The sequence below is a fragment of the Onychostruthus taczanowskii genome, unplaced genomic scaffold, assembly GCF_017590055.1.
Source record: "Onychostruthus taczanowskii isolate IOZ18803 unplaced genomic scaffold, ASM1759005v1 scaffold49, whole genome shotgun sequence".
Classification (NCBI taxonomy): Eukaryota; Metazoa; Chordata; class Aves; order Passeriformes; family Passeridae; genus Onychostruthus; species Onychostruthus taczanowskii.
The window spans coordinates 2,967,851-2,985,980 of record NW_024502458.1 but is presented as its reverse complement, the minus strand read 5'-3'; the positions used below and the strand labels follow the sequence as shown (position 1 = coordinate 2,985,980).

At 40.2% G+C, this 18,130-nt stretch overlaps 2 protein-coding genes across 2 annotated transcripts in view; one reads left to right on the top strand and one right to left on the bottom strand.

Annotated features, from left to right (window-relative positions):
- Nucleotides 1-7,251, bottom strand: part of USH1C (USH1 protein network component harmonin) — a 47,039-nt gene extending 39,788 nt beyond the window's left edge. The window contains exons 1-4 of the mRNA XM_041414969.1: nt 7,193-7,251; nt 3,333-3,400; nt 1,222-1,365; nt 568-706 (exon numbers count right to left, since the gene is read on the bottom strand). Of these exons, the coding sequence (XP_041270903.1) occupies nt 568-706; nt 1,222-1,365; nt 3,333-3,400; nt 7,193-7,228 (387 nt within the window). The 5' untranslated portion in view covers nt 7,229-7,251. The remainder of the gene's footprint in view (nt 1-567; nt 707-1,221; nt 1,366-3,332; nt 3,401-7,192) is intronic.
- A 3,004-nt stretch (nt 7,252-10,255) lies between these two features.
- OTOG (otogelin) overlaps nt 10,256-18,130 on the top strand; it is a 94,789-nt gene continuing 86,914 nt past the window's right edge. Inside the window, exons 1-4 of the mRNA XM_041415095.1 lie at nt 10,256-10,376; nt 10,478-10,538; nt 10,633-10,687; nt 11,735-11,825. Of these exons, the coding sequence (XP_041271029.1) occupies nt 10,325-10,376; nt 10,478-10,538; nt 10,633-10,687; nt 11,735-11,825 (259 nt within the window). The 5' untranslated portion in view covers nt 10,256-10,324. The remainder of the gene's footprint in view (nt 10,377-10,477; nt 10,539-10,632; nt 10,688-11,734; nt 11,826-18,130) is intronic.

Here is an 18,130-nt window from a genome sequence, read left to right as displayed (position 1 = left end):
TACTGGCAAGTTCATGTATCCAAAATTCAACCACAGAAAGTGCAATTCTATGCGGTGCAGAGGACACTGGGAATAGTAAAAAATATGTTCTTTCTTTTATTGCATAAACCAAAACCCCCACAATTAATACATGAAGTTCAAGTAAACATTTCATTACAGAAATGATATCTATGCAAGATGGAATTAACACTTTTAGCATTTATATGTTCTGTTCTACATTTAATCAGAACTTAGCAACTTAAAGCACTCTTCCACAGTCTAGAAATCTTTCTTTCTGTCTGCTTACATATAACTGGACTCATGAAGTATAAGCATTCCAGAAAAACACTTAACCTTCAAAAATTAGCATATCCCAAACAAGGAAAAAAACCCCAAGGTTTACATATCATTAAAACCAGCAAAATTAACATTTTTAATGACTTGTTTCACCACTGGTATAATGGTATTTACCATGGCATTGCTTTACATATCTTAGGAATTCTGTTAGAAGCAACAAAGAGCATCTTATCAAAATCAATGTCTAAATGTTAAAGAACAACCCTTAGCACCTAACATGTATTTTCTTACCTGAAGTCCAGCATTGTCTGCCTGTCCTCCTTTAACTAACTGGGAGATGAAGAGGCCACAGCTGAATTCCACTCCACCTCTTACACTTAATCCAAGCCCTTCAGGATTCAGTCGATCTAATCTCACCTCTTTCAGCTTTCTGCAAAAATGGAAAACACTTCAGTGTTCAGCAGCATAACACCTTGTTTCAATAATGTTTCATATGAAAGTTAGACATTATTTTTCTCTTTTATAATTTAGGCATAAAAACGCAAGTTTACTGAAGTTTGGATAGATGTGTGTTAACTAAAACCATCAATTCATCATCATTCACATGAAAAGACATTTGAAATCACTGAAACTGCTTTTAGAGTGTTAGAGTGATAAGATTTTTTTTTATTATTAAATTCCAGAAAAATGAGAAAATATTGGTTTTGACTCCTTTACCCTGCTTTTACTAGATTAAACCAACTGGCAAACAATTTAAGTACAGTACAGGTGCTGAACTGCTACCAAATACAACAGAAGTAAAATAACTATGCCCAACTCTGCACAGATGAACAATATTGTACTCTGAATTTACCTCAAAAGAGTATGTCCTATTTTTTATTTAGGTTATTTAAGTTTTTATTTAAGCTAGCTGCATTGTTTTGTTGTTGTTCTGCATTGTCTTACCGTGATCGTTTGGGTGTAAGCTGATCATATTCCACCTGGTGTTTTAATGGGATGAGTGGGCGGATTGCATCGAACAGAGGCAACCTGCTTGGTTCATTAATCACGAGTTTTAGGTCCCCCACAAGCACTGGGAGATTCATAGACCTGCAAAAACACAGTGACAAAACAAACACAGGTAAACAACACACCAACAAAAAGCTTCGTTTTTATAAGTTGTTGTGTACATGGCTTCAATATTTGCATGTCCTTTTGAGCTACCAAAAGAAATACTTGTGTAGATACTGGTTTGATGAAAGCAAAATAGCCCCTGAGAAAGCAAACCTTCTGTAAATAAAGAATACTTGCTTCCAAACATGTGAAGTCTTCTATACATTTACTTGATCTTTTAAGATCATGCACATCACGTTTACAGATGACATCTTCAATTTCATTCTCAAAGTACCCACAAGATTTATGGAACTATTTCAAAATAACTTTCCAGATTAGACATACCTGCATAATGGATTTTTGTTTCCTTACTAGTTAGGGATCCTTGTAAGTAAACATAGGCTACATGCTGCTTCCTTTCCTGAACTTAGGGGACTGACAAATTGTTTCAATCCAGGGGGGAAAAAAAAAAAATCACAATATTCAGCAGCTAGAGCAAAGACTTTAAGTTCCAATTTTGCTCAAAATCAAATTTGAAGGGTGATGAACTAATCCACAAAATCTACAGAAGTTAAACTGTTGTGAACATCTCTTACATGAGAGCTCAGCAAAGTGGTCTCCCAGAAATTGTCAGCACTGAGATGGTTATAGTCTACAAAATATGCTTTGTTGTACAGCTGCAGGAGTGGAGGAATAGCTAAGGTTCAGTGGAGCTATTCCTATAAAATATTCAGTTAAACTTTTTCTGTATTATTTACTGGTCCCTTTCTTTAAATTTACATTTCCTGGGATGCAATATTTCTGAGACATGGGCATTGAAAATACAGATCAGGAATACCTGTATGGGATTAGAGGTCAGATACTTCTGGAAATATTGTTAAAGAAGCAGAAATTAAGTGCTAACTCCAACAGCAATTGCACAGATTTTTGCCCTGGGATATTTCATAATGTATTCCCAGGAAGTGATACATCATCATTATCTATTCAAAGAGATAGAGAAAATTTTGCCCAAGTCATTGCAATTGTGGAAATTAAAGAAAAGTTGCCATATGCATTGTTAATTTTGTAACTGCAAGAAGATTTTAAATAATTCAGATCTGCTGAACCAACTGGCTTTCCAAACAACAGTCTTTATGAATGGAAAAGCAATTAGACACACCTGAGTGAAACTGAATAAGATATGCAGCTGAATACCCCCATAACTACAAACATCAGATGGAAACATATACATTTCACTCAGCTGAGAAGCTTTTAATTACAATATGAATGGAAACAATGTCTATGAGAGCCACTTGTCTATGATTACTGGAAAATATATTCTCATCTTCTCTGGAAAACAATGGATGATAGGCTGATGTCATTTGCAACGAAACAAGTCTGAGGAAACTGTGGTTTAAATCAGTTCAGCAAAAGGGTTGGTAATAGGCCTATCACCTTTCCAATTTTTTACTGTTGTGTTATAATAAGCCAGAGTCACTAAACACACCAAACAGATTCCAAGAGTAAATTTTTCCAGCTTTGTGAAGGACAGTTGCAAAATTTTTATCTGAAAAGTTAGCAAAAAATCTTTGAAAAGCAGTGTCAGAGAAAACTTTGTATCAAACAAATAAGCACTATTTGGAAATATGAATGAATTTTATTAATGCTCTCTTCCTGTTTCCTAAGAACAGTTTTATCATGCAGGAGCCTCCTGCCACACCCCCCCAGATATGAATCCACTAAACTTTTTACAAAAACTGCCAAGTCATAAAACCAAAGTAACTTTATAAGTGATTACAGACATGCTCCTTCTTTGCCTGCAGGTTATGCTGTGAAACCACAAGATTTCATTAAACAGGCTAAACCCCTCTTATTTCAATTACTTTTCTAGTAGCATATAGAAAGACTATTTTAAATCGTGAATATTAATGTATATAAAAATTTTAGTAAAATTCCACACCAACACATATAAAGCTAGATCTTACTGGTGGTACATCCGCAGCACGTCATAAAGGTAATCCTTCTCCGCTTCATTGTCAATTAATAGATTGACCTGAAAACCCAAAGACATTATCCTTAATCTCTGACTTCATAGCCACAAATGCTGAACATGAGAGACTTTCACACATTCTTAAGCTGTAGAGCAAAATTTCATCAAGAAAAAATAATTTTTTAAAGATAAACATGTTTTTGCAAAAGAGCATACCTCACAGTGTCACACAACAAGACTTTCTAAAATTACTATGACAAGAATTAGACAAGGTGGTGAATCCTGATATATTCTGTATGCTAGATTTCCCTTCATCAGTAGTATTGTTACAGTAATATCATTTGTCTTACCTGATAATCACTGTACTGTTGAATAAATGTCTTCAGAAACCTTTTTGGCCACTCGTTAATGTAGCACATGCTGTCACAGATAAAACCACCAGCTGAGATACAATCTCTGTGCTGTCGTCCAAACCACCGATTTCAGGAGCTCACTTATAGCATTATGCAAACTGCTACACCTCTGTTCCTCTTTGCTCCAGCTCTTAACTGATAGAACTTGCTAGTTATTCTTTCCTCCCCCACTAATAGTACCTTTACTTAAACCAGTGTCATATTACTATGCCCGCTCTTGGATAATTACAGTAAATTAAAGCAAAAGAAAACCAAACCCAAATTCTTACATGAGGTGTTCAATTTATATTCAGTGACAGTGAGACCCCCACTAATCTTACTTGTAGTGAGAGGCCACACCACATCAGTTTTACATCTGGACAAGCCTGATGTTTAGGAAAACAATTTACATCTGACCTAAAGGGTAATATTACTGTGACGTGAAGACTGAGAAGCAATTTGCATACTTAAAGAAAGGCCCTTTCTTTCCAGGTTTGCAATGGTTTGTATTATGTTCTAAACTAAATACATGCTTCATATTCCTTTTGTCCCACTTGGCTCTCTAAAGCCAGCAAGACTTCACATACCAGTGGTTTTCTATTACTTGTACCTTCTGGCTCTCTAAAGCCAGCAAGACTTCGCATTTAGGTGGTTTTCTGTTACTTGTCTCCTCTGGAAAAAGACACTTTCAAAACACCTAAAGGCCAGAAAGCTACATGCAGGTCAAGATTGTGTTACAGTTATACCAATGAATGCTATTTATTCACAGTGAATTTCAAAACACATAGCATAAAGTCTGTCTTAAAAGGAAATAAAATGTTTGCAATCAAAACTTCAGCAATACTGTGCACAGACTCGAGGCAAGGCTAATTGTAAAGGTAAAACTCAAGGTCAAACTAATTCCCACATCCATTTTTTTACTTCCCTGAGTGGTAAAATACAGAGCTCAATCCCCAGCTAAGATACTGTATGAGCAGTGTCCCACAAAGAACATTAAAAGTTTAAGTGCCTCAACCCTACACAGCAAAGGACAAAACTATCATCTCTTTTTCCTAAGAGGGAAAGCAAAAATCAACAATTCAATTTCTCTCCTGGTATACTTGCTGGTAGACACATCCTCCTTTCCTCTCAGAAAATGCAGGGCCACATCAAAATTCTGCTATTTCTTCTGACAAAATATGCAGTCTTTCTGTTTGACTCCTGCCCTTCTCATCCTAACCAGCAACTTCCTTCTCGTCTGATAAAACCCAGCCCCCAGGTGATTTCTAATATATTCAGACTGCTACAGCTGGGTTAATCATCCTGGGACACCCCTACTAATGGGTCATTCTCCTCCTGCTGTCTTCTCTTCCATCAATTATCACTGCATCATAGCCACCTGCATCTCATGCAATTCTCCTAATTCTTTAACTCCTTGGGGTTAAGTCTTACTGAAAACATATGCTTTACCTGGACTTATCATGAGCTTCTAAAAGCTGACTCTAATTTCATAAATCCTAAAATATCATCCCCCGCTATTAAAAAAAAAAAAGTGTGCTGACATGGTGTAACTTTTTAGTATCTAATTACTGTGGAGTCATGGGATATGTGATTTCACAACTTTTAAACCAAGGATATTTAAGAAAATCCATCCGGACAATCAGCTCTTGGTGGCCCTGAGCATTGGGAAGAGAACCTCCAGGTTCAACCTCAACCTCAAGCCTTCAGTGATTATTTAAAGAGTCTTCATAGTAGTTGTATCATTGATAATCCTACAATACAAAGAGTTGTTTATGCTCTATTTGTCACTATATACATTGCACTGCTTTTCAAAGAAACTAATAAAAAGTCATTACACAATCTGCACCTACATACATACAAAAAAATGAAGTCTGTCAAGAAGTCTACTTAAGTTTATTCAGTAGAATAGAAGCTGTGGGGAGGAAAAAGCACTTTTTTGGTGTGGAAAAAGTTCAGATTACAATAATGCAATATGTTAGCACTATCACAATCTGCCAGATTTCAAAGAAGAGTATAAAATCCTGTTTAAGCTACAACGATTTTGGAAAACTATTGAAGGAAAGGGAAAAAACTGGTTTGGACATATAACATATTTTACATTGTTGCTTGGTTGATAAGGAAACTGATTAAAATTGCTAAGAAAGAAGAAACTAAGAAAAAAGGTAAAGAAAGATAACTGCCATTAACTGAGGAAATTTAGATCTTGTAGTGAGCACCTTCACTGATATGTCACAGAAAAAGTAAGCATCCAAGACTGTGGATGCCACAGAGGTCACTAGAAGCAGGATGATACAAAATAAAAAAAGACCTGTTTCAATGTCTTCTAACTCAGATAAAGCTATCACTGATATTTGCATCCCAGCTGTTTGCAGCAACACCGACAATATGTTATGTTATCAGGGGTGGGGCTTGAATGATTTATGAATTATAGCAGCAATGAAAGGGAGAAGGTTTAAAGTTCAAGACAGTAACCACCCACCCAGAAACCAGAGTCTGTACAGAAACGTTGCACAACCCACTCTTGAGTTATACAGTAATAGGGAGCAAGGCAGAATCAACGTGCTAGATGGCTGCAGTCATCATTATGGAATATCCAGGTCCTTAATGTTCCTGAACTCCAATTTGACATACAGAAGTGTTCTTGAAGTCCCTCTAATTCATCCTAACAATCCCTTGGTTAATGTGTTTATTACCAGGTGGCAGATACTTCTATAAAACATTACTTTGTGGAAATTGCATGTCTTAGCAGATAAAAAAACCCCAAAAAACAAACAAAAACCCAAATCAAATCAACCACATCTTCCTTCACAAAACAAAACAACCCCCCACAAAACACTGCAGAAAACCTCAATCTGAGAGAGTCCTAAACGGCTTGGCAAAAACATCTTTTACACATGTAAACTATTTTCCTCCTCCTTCCCTTATAATTAGAGCTTTTTGAGAGTTCTTCGCTCATTCAATTTTGCGCTCTGCCGAGCACTTATTTAACCGGATAAATGACAAAACGACGGAGCCAGGCAGCCCGAGCCGCTCCATGTATCAAGTGCGTTTGCACATGAGCGCACAGCTGCGCCGGGAATGTTAAGGTGGAACCCGAGCGGGCCGAGCCCCGCCGGGTGCGCGCAGGGCTGAGCGGGCACTGCCAGCGCCTGGGCTCCAGCACCTGCCCCGAGCAGCACCGGCTCCAGCGGGGCACGCAACAAAAAATTAACTGTTCCAAGCCCTGAAAACGCTCGTGCACTGGGGAACGTTCCTCTTCTCTCCCTCTCTAAAGGCTTTAACACCCATCCCGTCCCAGGAGGCTGCCACCCGCGCCGGTGGCAGGGCAGTGCAAAGTCCCCGAGCTTCTCCCTTCCTGCCCCGCGGCTCAGCGGGACACAGCCGTGCCCGGCCAGGGGGGCTGTGCCGCCCGCAGCCTCCGCTGCAGCCGGGGAGGCGGCCCCGGCCGTCCCCGCCGCCTCACCTTGTGCCGGAACTCTCGGGCGACGCGGCGCTCCATGGTGCGGGTGCGGGCGCTGCGCGGATGCGGTGAGGCCGCGCCCCGGGGCGGTGAGAGGCGCGCCCGCCGCCGCCTCCGGCAGCCCCGGCATGGCCGGGGACGAGCAGCCGGGCAGCGCTACCCGCCCTGGGCTTGCGGCCGGAGCGGCCGAGAAAGGAAAAGGAAAAGGAAAATAACATCCATCCATACACGGCGCCCTGCCCCGCGGTGTGCTAGCCGGGCTTCTCCCTGAGATGGTTTGTACAACTGGCTCTCCTCACACGGCACTCAGCTCCCATAGCAATTTCCCTCCTGTCTTTGTAGGTATGCATGCCTGTCAGTAACACTAATAGTTTTAAGGAAAGCACGAAGATGTGAACTTTAAAACACCCGGGTTAAAAACAAAACAACCAAACAAAAAACAATCTGACCCCAAACAAACAGAAAAAAAATTGCTTCAATAAACTGTTGTACGGCAAATAATCTCAACTTCTTTAGGAAAGCAGAGTGAAGCTAACGCATCATTGTCGAAATCAAAATTCCCCCAGCCTTTCCCACAATGTTGTTGCTTACAAATAGTCTCTGGCTGCTGTGAGTAACTGCAGAAGAATCAAGCTCGGAGCACTTGAAAAGAAACCTATTTTGGACTAATCTCTTTCATACTATTTGTCTTGAGCTGGTTCTTCTCCGGCTTTCCCTACTGTGGTTCAAGATCATAGATTTCCTCAATCAGGAGGGTAGTGACTGGAGGACACCTGCTCACCCAACTCTCTCGGTCTCCACGCAGAATCACCTTTAACCACATCACTCCAGAGAGAGCAGGGTTTGCTTAAGGACAGGTAACTTACCTCTCCTCCTTCCAACCGAGTGGAAACTTATATGAATACATATAAAAACATGATTTAAAAAAAAAAATCCATTCTGTGGAAGCCCCTGTGTTCTATTTTATTATTTCTGTGTGATAACTTGTGTAAGCTAGATCGGCTCATTACACTACCCATTTCTCATATCAGGTGTTAGGAATATGAGAGGAGTGCATATTAAGCCTGTATACAAATTAATACAGTTGTTTTCAGAAAACGTTTTTCTCTTATAATTGCAACTATTAATTCATAAATCACTTTTACCTAAGTTCCAGTATCACGCAATAACAAAAAGCTAGTCTCTCCACACGGTTACAGATTTTCTTCCATGCACATGCAAAACAAAACTGTCTTGTATTTGAAAAGAGAAAGAAGGAAACACAAAAAATTTAAAGCACGCACTAGAATCCATCCATGTTCTGTCTCTAAATTTACATATAATCTAGAACAATCATTGATTATCTATCAAACATTTCTAGAAGGCTTTACAGGAATAGATCTTATCCAAGCTCAAAGTTATGTACATTTGAAAGAAAGTAACTGGTTTTTATGACACAGATAAACTTTCCAGGAGTCAGAAACTCCTTCATGAAGTAAAGAATTGTGGAACTTCTCTTGGTGATGTGAAAACTGCTCCAAATCATCATATCAAGGACACAGTGCAGGATGACAGACTTGGTGGGCTGTTATTCTGCTGTTACATGAATTCCTGTGCTCTACTGTGCTTAAATACAAAGCAAACAAATCCACAAAGCTAACTCCTGCTCCAAACCTGGAAGTTCGATAATCATCAATAAATTTATGAGATGGTTCTGAAGTTTTCATTGCTTCAAATGCACTGTATATTAAAAGATGGTAAAATTATGACTGTTTAGTATTTTTAGATAATGAAATCTTTCCTAGGAAGAAATCAAATTGCATCTAAATTGGTTCTAAATTAGCTTCATTTCTTGTTTGCTACTTGTGGTACAAAGAGAAAATGAACAAAGTGAGCAGCTCATTTAGTAGGCAAAGAAATACATTAGAGTGTGTGTTGTGTAACCTGATCCCTGCTGCTTTTATCTACTTTCTCTACTTCTATTAATGTAACTTGGATCAGTGAAAGTGCACCAAAGCTAAGCACATGCTGCACTCAGAGCAGGTATAGGCTGAGGCTAGCACATAGTTCTAAAAATTTGTTTGGGGTTATTTGGAAAAGGCTGTGTCAAAGTTAAAGGCTATCTTTTATTTCTCACTTTTTTTTTCTCTCAAGCACATTCTCCCTCCAACACTTACAGGAGGGAACAGAATTCTCAGTGAAAACATCACTAGTTTTCCATCATTTCATTAGAAATGAAACGCAAGAAACACAATCCACAGGGACAAATTACAAAGGCAGAAAAGAGATCTTTTTAATGACTTACTGTTAACAGACTTCCCAAAGCAGTCAGAAAAGGCCCCTTTTTATCTGAGACAGTTTCTCACCTGGTATGGGCAGCTTCTAAAGCTTCTGTCATAAGATATGCAAACCTGAAGAATGATGGGGAGAGAGACAGCAGCAGATGGGAAAGGGAAAATAACAGGAAAGGTAACAGTGATAGGAGGAGAGAAAAGGGAAAAAACATAATGGGAGGAAGCACATTTAATCATGAAGGGTGAAAAAAAGAAAAAATAGGAGGAATAAACATGGAAAAGGCTCCAAAGAGAGCTCCAGAGTGTGAATTTATAGTAAAAAAAAAGTTATCAGAAGCTATGGAAACCATCCATACACCTTAGCTGCATGCTGCATCCAGTGTATGTCTCACTTACGCCTGAAATTATTCAAGCCCTGACACCTCTTTCAGTGGGGCCGCTGCTCCGTGCTGAGCACGGACAGGATTTGCCGCTCCCGGCAGGAGCGGGCGGCTCCGGGCCGGGCTCGGTCCGTGCCCATCCCCGGAGCTGCGGGAGCAGCCCCGGCTCCGCTGGAGCGGGCGCTGGGAGCGGCGATCGCGGCTGCTGCTGCCGAGACAGCGGCACACGAACCTCCCAAAACCGCGGAGAGCGGGCAAATGGAAGTGAACGTGTGGAGGCGGCGAGGTCAGCAGCGGGCACAGCCAGGGCGGCAGAGGCGATGGCGGGGCCGGACCCCGCTGCCGGGCGAGGGGCGGTGTCCGGGCAGGGCCGGGCCGGGGGCGGGCGGCGGATAAACCCCCCGGCCGCCCCGCCCGGGAGGGCGGGATGAGCTCGGGGCGCAGGTAGCGGCCGCAGCTCCGCGGGACGTGCTGCCGCCCGCATGGAGACCCGGCTCCTGCTCGGAGCGCTGCTGGGCGCCTGGCTGTCCTCAGGTGAGTGTCCCGCCGGCCGGGCACCGCACGGCACGGCATGGGAATGTGAGGGTGGACAGGGCAGCCCGGGCCATCACTAACCTGCCGCCCTCGCCTTCCAGCCCTGTGTCCGTGGGGTGCCCGGGCGGAGCTCCCGGCCGACCTGGACCTGCCGCTCCCCAGGTAAGAGCCGGCCGGGGCGCAGCGGGCTCGTTCCGGGCTGGCTGGGTGCCTGCGCTGCCCGGGCCGAGCCAACCCTGCTCTTTTCTCCCCTCAGCCCAGGCAGCGCCGCGGGAGCCCGGAGCGGGGGCGGCCTCGCCGCGGCGGCGCAGGTGAGGATGCGGGCCGGGCTGGGCAGCGCGGCACCTCGCTGGGGACACCGGGACACCGGGGTGGGCAGCTTCCCACCAGGCAGGCCCCGGAAAGAGAGCATCCACCACATTGCATCCCGGGCTCGTGGGGCTGATGAGTTCAGGAGGTGCCAGCTCCCAGCGCCGCTGCCCGGGCAGAGCACTGTGAGGGGGCTGGCGGTGCGGGACACAGGGTTGTGTGTTCTGGTTGTCGTCGGCATGATGTGCTCCTCAATAATATACCTGTACATTGCTGGGATACTGTCTGCATTTTAGTGCTAGAAAGCGAGAAAAGATTGTGTGATTGTATCTAAAGCTTTAGCTTGTTCAAGAAGTTATGTGCTGTGCAAAGCATCCTTGCTCGAGGAAAAGCTGAGGTCAACAATTGCTTTGTGGGAGCCTTCTTGCCTCTCGGTAGAGGTAAATGAGCTGGCAGTATCGGGTCACTACAGCTCAGCACTCAGGTTTTTGGATGTGGTTTGTCTTGGCAACTCAACTGTGTCACTCATGGCACGTTGCTGAAATGTAATTAGGGTGTGTGGTTCCCGCTCCCTTGTTCGAGGGTGGGAAAAGGCAAGGTTGCTTTGTAGTCCTTGTTCGTGGCTCCTCAGAGGGAGTCACCTTTCTCTTTGCTTTCTCCCTGCTCTTTCTGGGAAAAGCTCAGCAAAGAAAAAATGTCACATAACTGCAAACAGGTAACCAAATCAACCACCAATAATAGTGAATGCTCCTGGATAAAGGTTCTCCCACCAAGAATTCAAGATGTAGTAATAAACTTTTTTGTTTCTTTCTGGGTTAGCTTGTTGAGCAGAATCTTCAGTAAGAAGTGGTTTTAGGAGGAAGGAAGAAGAAAAATATTGAAGTCTTGAGTAGAGTGTACTTTTTACTTTACAGTGGTGTTTTTTGAGAACTTTATAGTAAGCCAATACAAACCAATGATCTTACTAAAAATGGTGAATTTACTGACAGACAGAAGAGATTTTTAAGTGTCTTGTTTATAGCTGCTGATTTCTTTGTTCTTTCTGAAAGGAGTCTGGAATGGCAGTTTATAACACTTCACCTACAGCAATGTCCTTGGCTCGGAACAGGAGAATTCACAGTATGAAATGTGAACCACCCAGTAAGTTTTTTATGTTTCTACATAAAGTGACATCTCCAGTCCCTTATTTTCTGCATTGTTTAATCATTCCTAGGAAGAAAAAAATTCTAAAATAGGTAATACAGGCCTTAATGATAATGAGGTTTTACCTTGTTTGGTTTCAAGGGTACCCAGGAGTATGGAAATTTGTTGTGGAGCTTCACCTAGCTTCAAGTTTACACCTGGTTCTAATTTGATAATTTGGAAGACTATTCCTAACCACAGGTTTTGTAGTAAAGGGTTTTTGGAAAGGAAGCCTTCTCTTATAGTGGTATACGTAAAAATGTGGATTGATATTTAGACACCAGTAAATTGCCTATCCTTTTTTGTGCTTGGAGGTTGGTTGTTTGTTTTTGCTGAGGTAACCTGCAGATGCTTTTTGTGTGTGCCATCTATGGGTTAGCAGGATAAGGCCCTTTTGGCCACCAGCTTGCAGTGGTGGGCGTTTCCTTGAGGAATGTGCGTCTTTAGTTTTTGATTCATCTTCTTTTCAGAAGTGGACAGGCTTAAAATACCTCTGGTAAAGGGTAAGGGTTTTCTGTGTTAACTCTGAGAAGGGTCTGTGTCATGCTTGTGTTGTACACAGCAGAAGAATGAGGCAAAATAATTCTGAGTAATTTTAGTTAGTTTTGCAAACTCTCTAATTTCTCTTTAGTCAGCCTGATTGCATTGGATGTGGGACCTACCTTAGAGTGAAGAGTCTCAGTTTGCATCTCATAGCTTTACAGCCCCAAGAGCAAGATATGTGGAATGGGCTCATAATTTGTGACAAGGGTTGTGTAATCTCCAGAAGCTTTTAATGTCTTCAGTACACACTGTTTTCAGAATGTTTTGCGAAGTGTGTAGCTGAATGTGGAGGAATGATTTACAAGAGTTTAGGGAAGCATAATATTGCTCAAATAAAAACTATTACCTATTAATAGCTCTCCAGTTTATGAAAAAATCATAGCTTCTGTATGATAAAATTGCTTTAGAAACCTAGCATGCTATACTGATAAAACTTCCTCTGTTTTTGAGGCTTGCACCATCTTATTGACCAAGAAGTTGTTTTGCCTTTTTTATATACTAAATAAGGCAGCTGACAAAGAGAAGATATGCAGATCATGCTGAGAAATTTTTTGTCATAATAATTTTGTTTGTTTCCCTGGGTTTAGTCTTTTCCTAGTGAAAATTTCTTTAATTAGAACTAGTAGGTTTCGTTTTTTGCTTCAGATCTGGAAAAAAGCTTCTAAGGTGTGTTACTGTTCAAGTGTACAATAAAAACTATGCACATAAACCCTTTGCAAAACTTATATTAAAGAGCTTTTGTCAAGGGTTTATGTGCAAGTTTATTGCTTCTTAAATAGCCCTAATATTTAAGAAATGGAAGAATAAATGTGGAGCTAGGGAAAATAAAGTATTTACAGATGTCTCATGCTGACTCATCACATGGCTAAGCTTCTAGAGGAGCATGCAGTAATGATGGCAAGAATTAGGTTTTATTGCTCTCTGTAGATGTAACAGTATAAAGTTTTTGTTTTCTTTCTGTGAGGCAGAACTATTCAGTGCGGGTTTTCCATTTCTGATGTATTTGTTTTGGAAAGGCAATGCTGTTGAAAACAAACCTTAAAAATTATCAATGATTGCCCATACTTGAAGGCAAATAAAATCAGCACTATTCAAGTCTTTTAAACAGTGGAATGCATAGGCTTGAAAGTTTACTTTTTAAATCACAGTAAAGTGTGTGGCAAATAGAGTCTATTGTCTGTATGTGAAAGACTTGTTAAAAAACAAAAGAATAACCTGATCTGTATTGTACAGTGCTCCTAATACTTAGAAAAATAGTTTTTCCTTTTGGTCTCTCCAGTTTAGAGAGAGATGCAAGCTGCTCATGCATCTCTCTCTAAACTGGAGAGACCAAAGCTCTGCCCATGGAGTGGGATTTGCAAACATCTGGGGATATATGAGATAATAAACCTTCTTTGTTTACAAACCTGAACAAATAGAAACCCAAATCAATGGCAAAAAAACCCAAACCAAAACAGCAGCTGTCATCTGCTTTCTCTACTTTAGCAGTGTCTCCAAGAAAATTATTCTTTGAAATACTTGTAGAACTGTGATTATTATGAAATTATATTGCAGTCAATTCTTCATGCAATACCAGTTTTTCTTGCATTCTGTAACTCTATAAAGATAAACCAATGTGTTTTCTGTGGAATGAGTGCATCACTTTTGCAAGAGATCTCTTTACCTTTGTGTTGTATTAGTCAAATGAAAGCATTTCAGAAAGTGATGTAGTGTCTTATCTGTCAACGGAATGAAAAATTTGCATTAGCACAAGCAAAGACCATGAGAAAAGTTCTGTGGTAGTTTCTTGTAGCCAGGGAACACAGGATTTGAAATGTGTATCAGAATAATTGAAGTTAACATGCAGTTTATGTAGCTGTTCAACTTTTAACTTCCTTCCACAAAAATCTTACTCATGCAAAATTTAAAAAATAACAAACAATTAATTAAATAAAAAAAAAGGCCCAAACAGGGAACTCCTGAGCTAAAGCATATTAAGAACCTGGAACAGGCAAACCAAATTATTTCTGGAAGTATTCAGGCTCCTGCTGAGAATTTCTAACATTGTAAGCACTACAAATTTTCTTGTGTTGAAATGCTGTAACAGGCATAAGTCATGGAAGTCACAGAAGATGTTTATGCCTTTCAATGTCTGCTTGAAAACTGATTTCAGGAGGTGTACCAGAACAGAAAATATGCAACTAACTGGAAGGCTCTTGGAACTGAATTGTTAAAATTGTACCAGAACAGAAAATATGCAACTAACTGGAAGGCTCTTGGAACTGAATTGTTAAAATTGTACCAGAACAGAAAATATGCAACTAACTGGAAGGCTCTTAAAACTGAAGGGTTAAAATCTCATTCACCTCAGAATCCCAGAGAGAAAAATTTTACATCCTGTAAAATGGCATCCTGCTGAAGCCTGTGTGCCAGGGAAAGCCTGTGCCACTGCAGGCAGGTGCTCTCAAAGGCTAGGAAGTTGAAGGGTAAAAAAGAATGCAGGAAATGCTTGTTGTGTTAATTCTGCCATAGCTGAAGGAGCACCTGAATACTTGCACCTAGAGAAACGTGCAGTGGAAATTATGCAAAGTTACAAAACGTAGAGTTTCAGGGAAGTTGACTGCAAAAATTGAAATATTACATTTTAAGTATATATTCTACTCTTTTATGTGTGGCTTTAGATCTGATTTAGATTTCTTGTTAATTCTTATCCTGATCTGCTTTGCTTTTTCACTTTTCCATTCAAGAATAAAATTTGTTGATTTTTAAATAATTGGTTATTTTAGTACTGCGATTACCTTCAGACTCTTCAACTGAACTACTCTTCAAATCTTGCATAGTTACTTTAAAAATGTATAATTTTTAAAGAATTCTGAAAAATAGAATTCCTGTCTATTTCTGTAAACGACCTCAAATTTCTAAAGCTGCTTGGGTCAAAGTTGATGCCTAGGCAGAATCATAAGAACTGAAGGCATGGGCTGGATGTTGTATCTATCTTGGTTTAGCAAAACTTTCACTTCAGATTTCTACATTAATCTTTCATACTTAAACTTTTCTGTCCAAGTGAATCTAGTAATGAATACCCTGGAAGGAAATCTGTGTCTACTATTTTGCATTAAGCATTTTTTTTTTCATGCTGTGTTTAAAATAGTAAAAAAAATAGTAATACTAGGAAGTACTTAATGTTTTACAGAAAAATACTCATGGAATAGTACACATCAGGTACAAATTTTAAAGTATTAGTAGTGTACTGGTGATAATGGTGTATTACTGTGAGGTCAGACCTGAGCTCAAGCATTTGTATTCATGTGATAGTTAAAGGAAAAATCAAGTATTTCAAAATGGGTGTTTTCTTGAATGAAAGTGAGAAAATTTTATTTTAGATGTTTCTTTCATTTAGTATCTTATCTTTTGTGTGGAATATGTAGAGAAGGTTTCTTTGCAGTTACTTCCTTGTGGTCCAAGAGGAGAGCATTTCTTTTGTGACTCTATCTCACTTCATGCTCAAGGGCTCCACATTATATAAATTACTTATTTTATTCCTAATGACCATGTTGGCTCAGATGACCAAATCATGGATGAACAAGTCAGGACATAGTTCAACTGGAATTGAAATAAATTCAGGAGATTTTAAGTATTCATTGGAGAAAGAAGTAATGTAAGAAAGCAGATAAAGCTAAGTGTGCCATATCAGAGATGCAAAGCCCCAAAATACATTGCATCAATAATAATAATTAAAAATAAATTTGTATTTTGGTGAAGATGCAGGATGCGTTTGAACAGATACCATGATGCTTCTAGGGAATGTCTCTGTGTGGAGCTTGGACACTGCTCTGCAGAGCCCCTTGCAGGGAGGCTGGATTGGAGTCACACTTTTTCAAAGGCTCTGATAAATAATGGGTCAAGGTTCTGCTACTGCTTATAGAAGAGTTTAAAAATGGGATGGACTGAAAAGGAGGCCCATGTGCTCAAGGGACTAAAATAACCCTACACACGGGGCTGCAGCCTAGTCAGTAATTACAGGGGGTTGGAGTGTTTAAGCTGAGAAGAGCAGAGTAGAATTCAGACCTGTGTTACAAAATGATCCCAAGTCTTAATCCTATTTGAAAAAGGACTTTGAGGCTGGTTGCTTCATGAGAACGATGGTGGAATTATCATGGTGATCTTCAGGTTCTAGAAATGCCATTATTATTTATGTGAGTCAAATCATGCCACTTAGGCCTACTATTTTCTGCTCGAAAATTCTCACCAGTTTTCAGTTTCAGATTCCAACCCAGTGCACTCAACTGGCATAATGTCAAAGGGGAAAGAGGAGCTGAGGAGTTTTTAACAGGTGTTGCTTTCAGGTTAATGGAGGACAAAATATTCTTCTGTAAGTTTTCCTAATTTTAACTTTCAGTTAGTCTTGATGTCTTTTCCTTTTCTGCAAGTATGAAAATGTTTCTCGCATTTCTAGTGGAGAGAAACTTTTGATGTGGTCGTATGGGTTAGCTTATTTGGAGAGCTCATATTCCTTTAATGTCAAAGATTAGAATGGACCCCTTGTTACAGGATATTTTTTCTGAATACTTTGGGAAGTATTTCTGTGTTAATGGATCAGAATGGGATGATTAAAGGAGGCCATGCTTAGAGTAATAGGAGCATTAAATGTGATCTGCGACAATGCTGCTTCCCTCATTACCTGCTTAATTATTACTGTTTGCACACACAGATGTTCTATGCAGTGTAAGGAAAGACACTTAACAGTGATGTAAAAAGGGATATAAGCAAATACAACAACTGAGATAATAATATTTTCTTAGAATCGTTCACACACAGGCAGAAGAGATCTTCTTAAAGAAAAAAAATGCTTGGGATTGAGTAATTTGATTTTTTTTTTTGATTCAGTTTTGACTAACACTCTTTCTCTCTAAAATAGAGCCAGGGAGATCCTTCACAGTGACAGCAAGGGTCCCCAGGTCAGCTGACTGTTTGCACAATCTGAACAAACATGTCTTGGAGCAGGTTACCTGAGCCATGCTTAGAGTGGAATCATTCAACCTGAAACATCAAAAGAGGGCTAACTTCCTCTACGGCTCAGAGGAACATGACTTGCAGCCTAATTGCACATTATTGTAACTGGACAGGCAACAGGGCTTAATCTTAGAGAAGCAAAGAACAGAGACCAGAGCTCTGGTTACACAGGTCTCATGACACTCAAGATGAAAGAGATCAATGTCTGCCTCTCTTGACAAGAGGAATAGGCTTTTGCATTATTGACAAGATTGGTCACTGTGAGCATGTAAATGAGATGGCTCAGTCAGGGTAAGTAGGGACCTTTCTGCACGGTGCTTGCATTATTTTTTATTGACCTGACACTGGCCAGGCAGGGAAAGGAACAGGATAATTGGGCTAGCAGGCAAAGAAGCATTACCTTTTACTTTATCTACCTGGCTTGTTCTTTTAAGCATGGCCTTTTTTCCTCCTCTTTTTTCTTTCTTTTCTTTTCTTTTTTTTCTTTTTTTTTTTTGGTTGGAGGGTGGGAGACTGCTTGTTGAAAGCAAGGGAGTCAAAATTAATTGTTTGGACATTTTAAAAATCTTCAAATAATTACTTAGTATTTATAATGGGATTGCAAATGGAAATGGTAATGGCTTGAAGTTGAAAGGGAATAAGTTTAGGTAAGATATTAATGAGAAATTAATTACTATAAGGGTGATGAGACACTAGAATAGGTTTGCTCAGAGATGTGGATGCCCCAT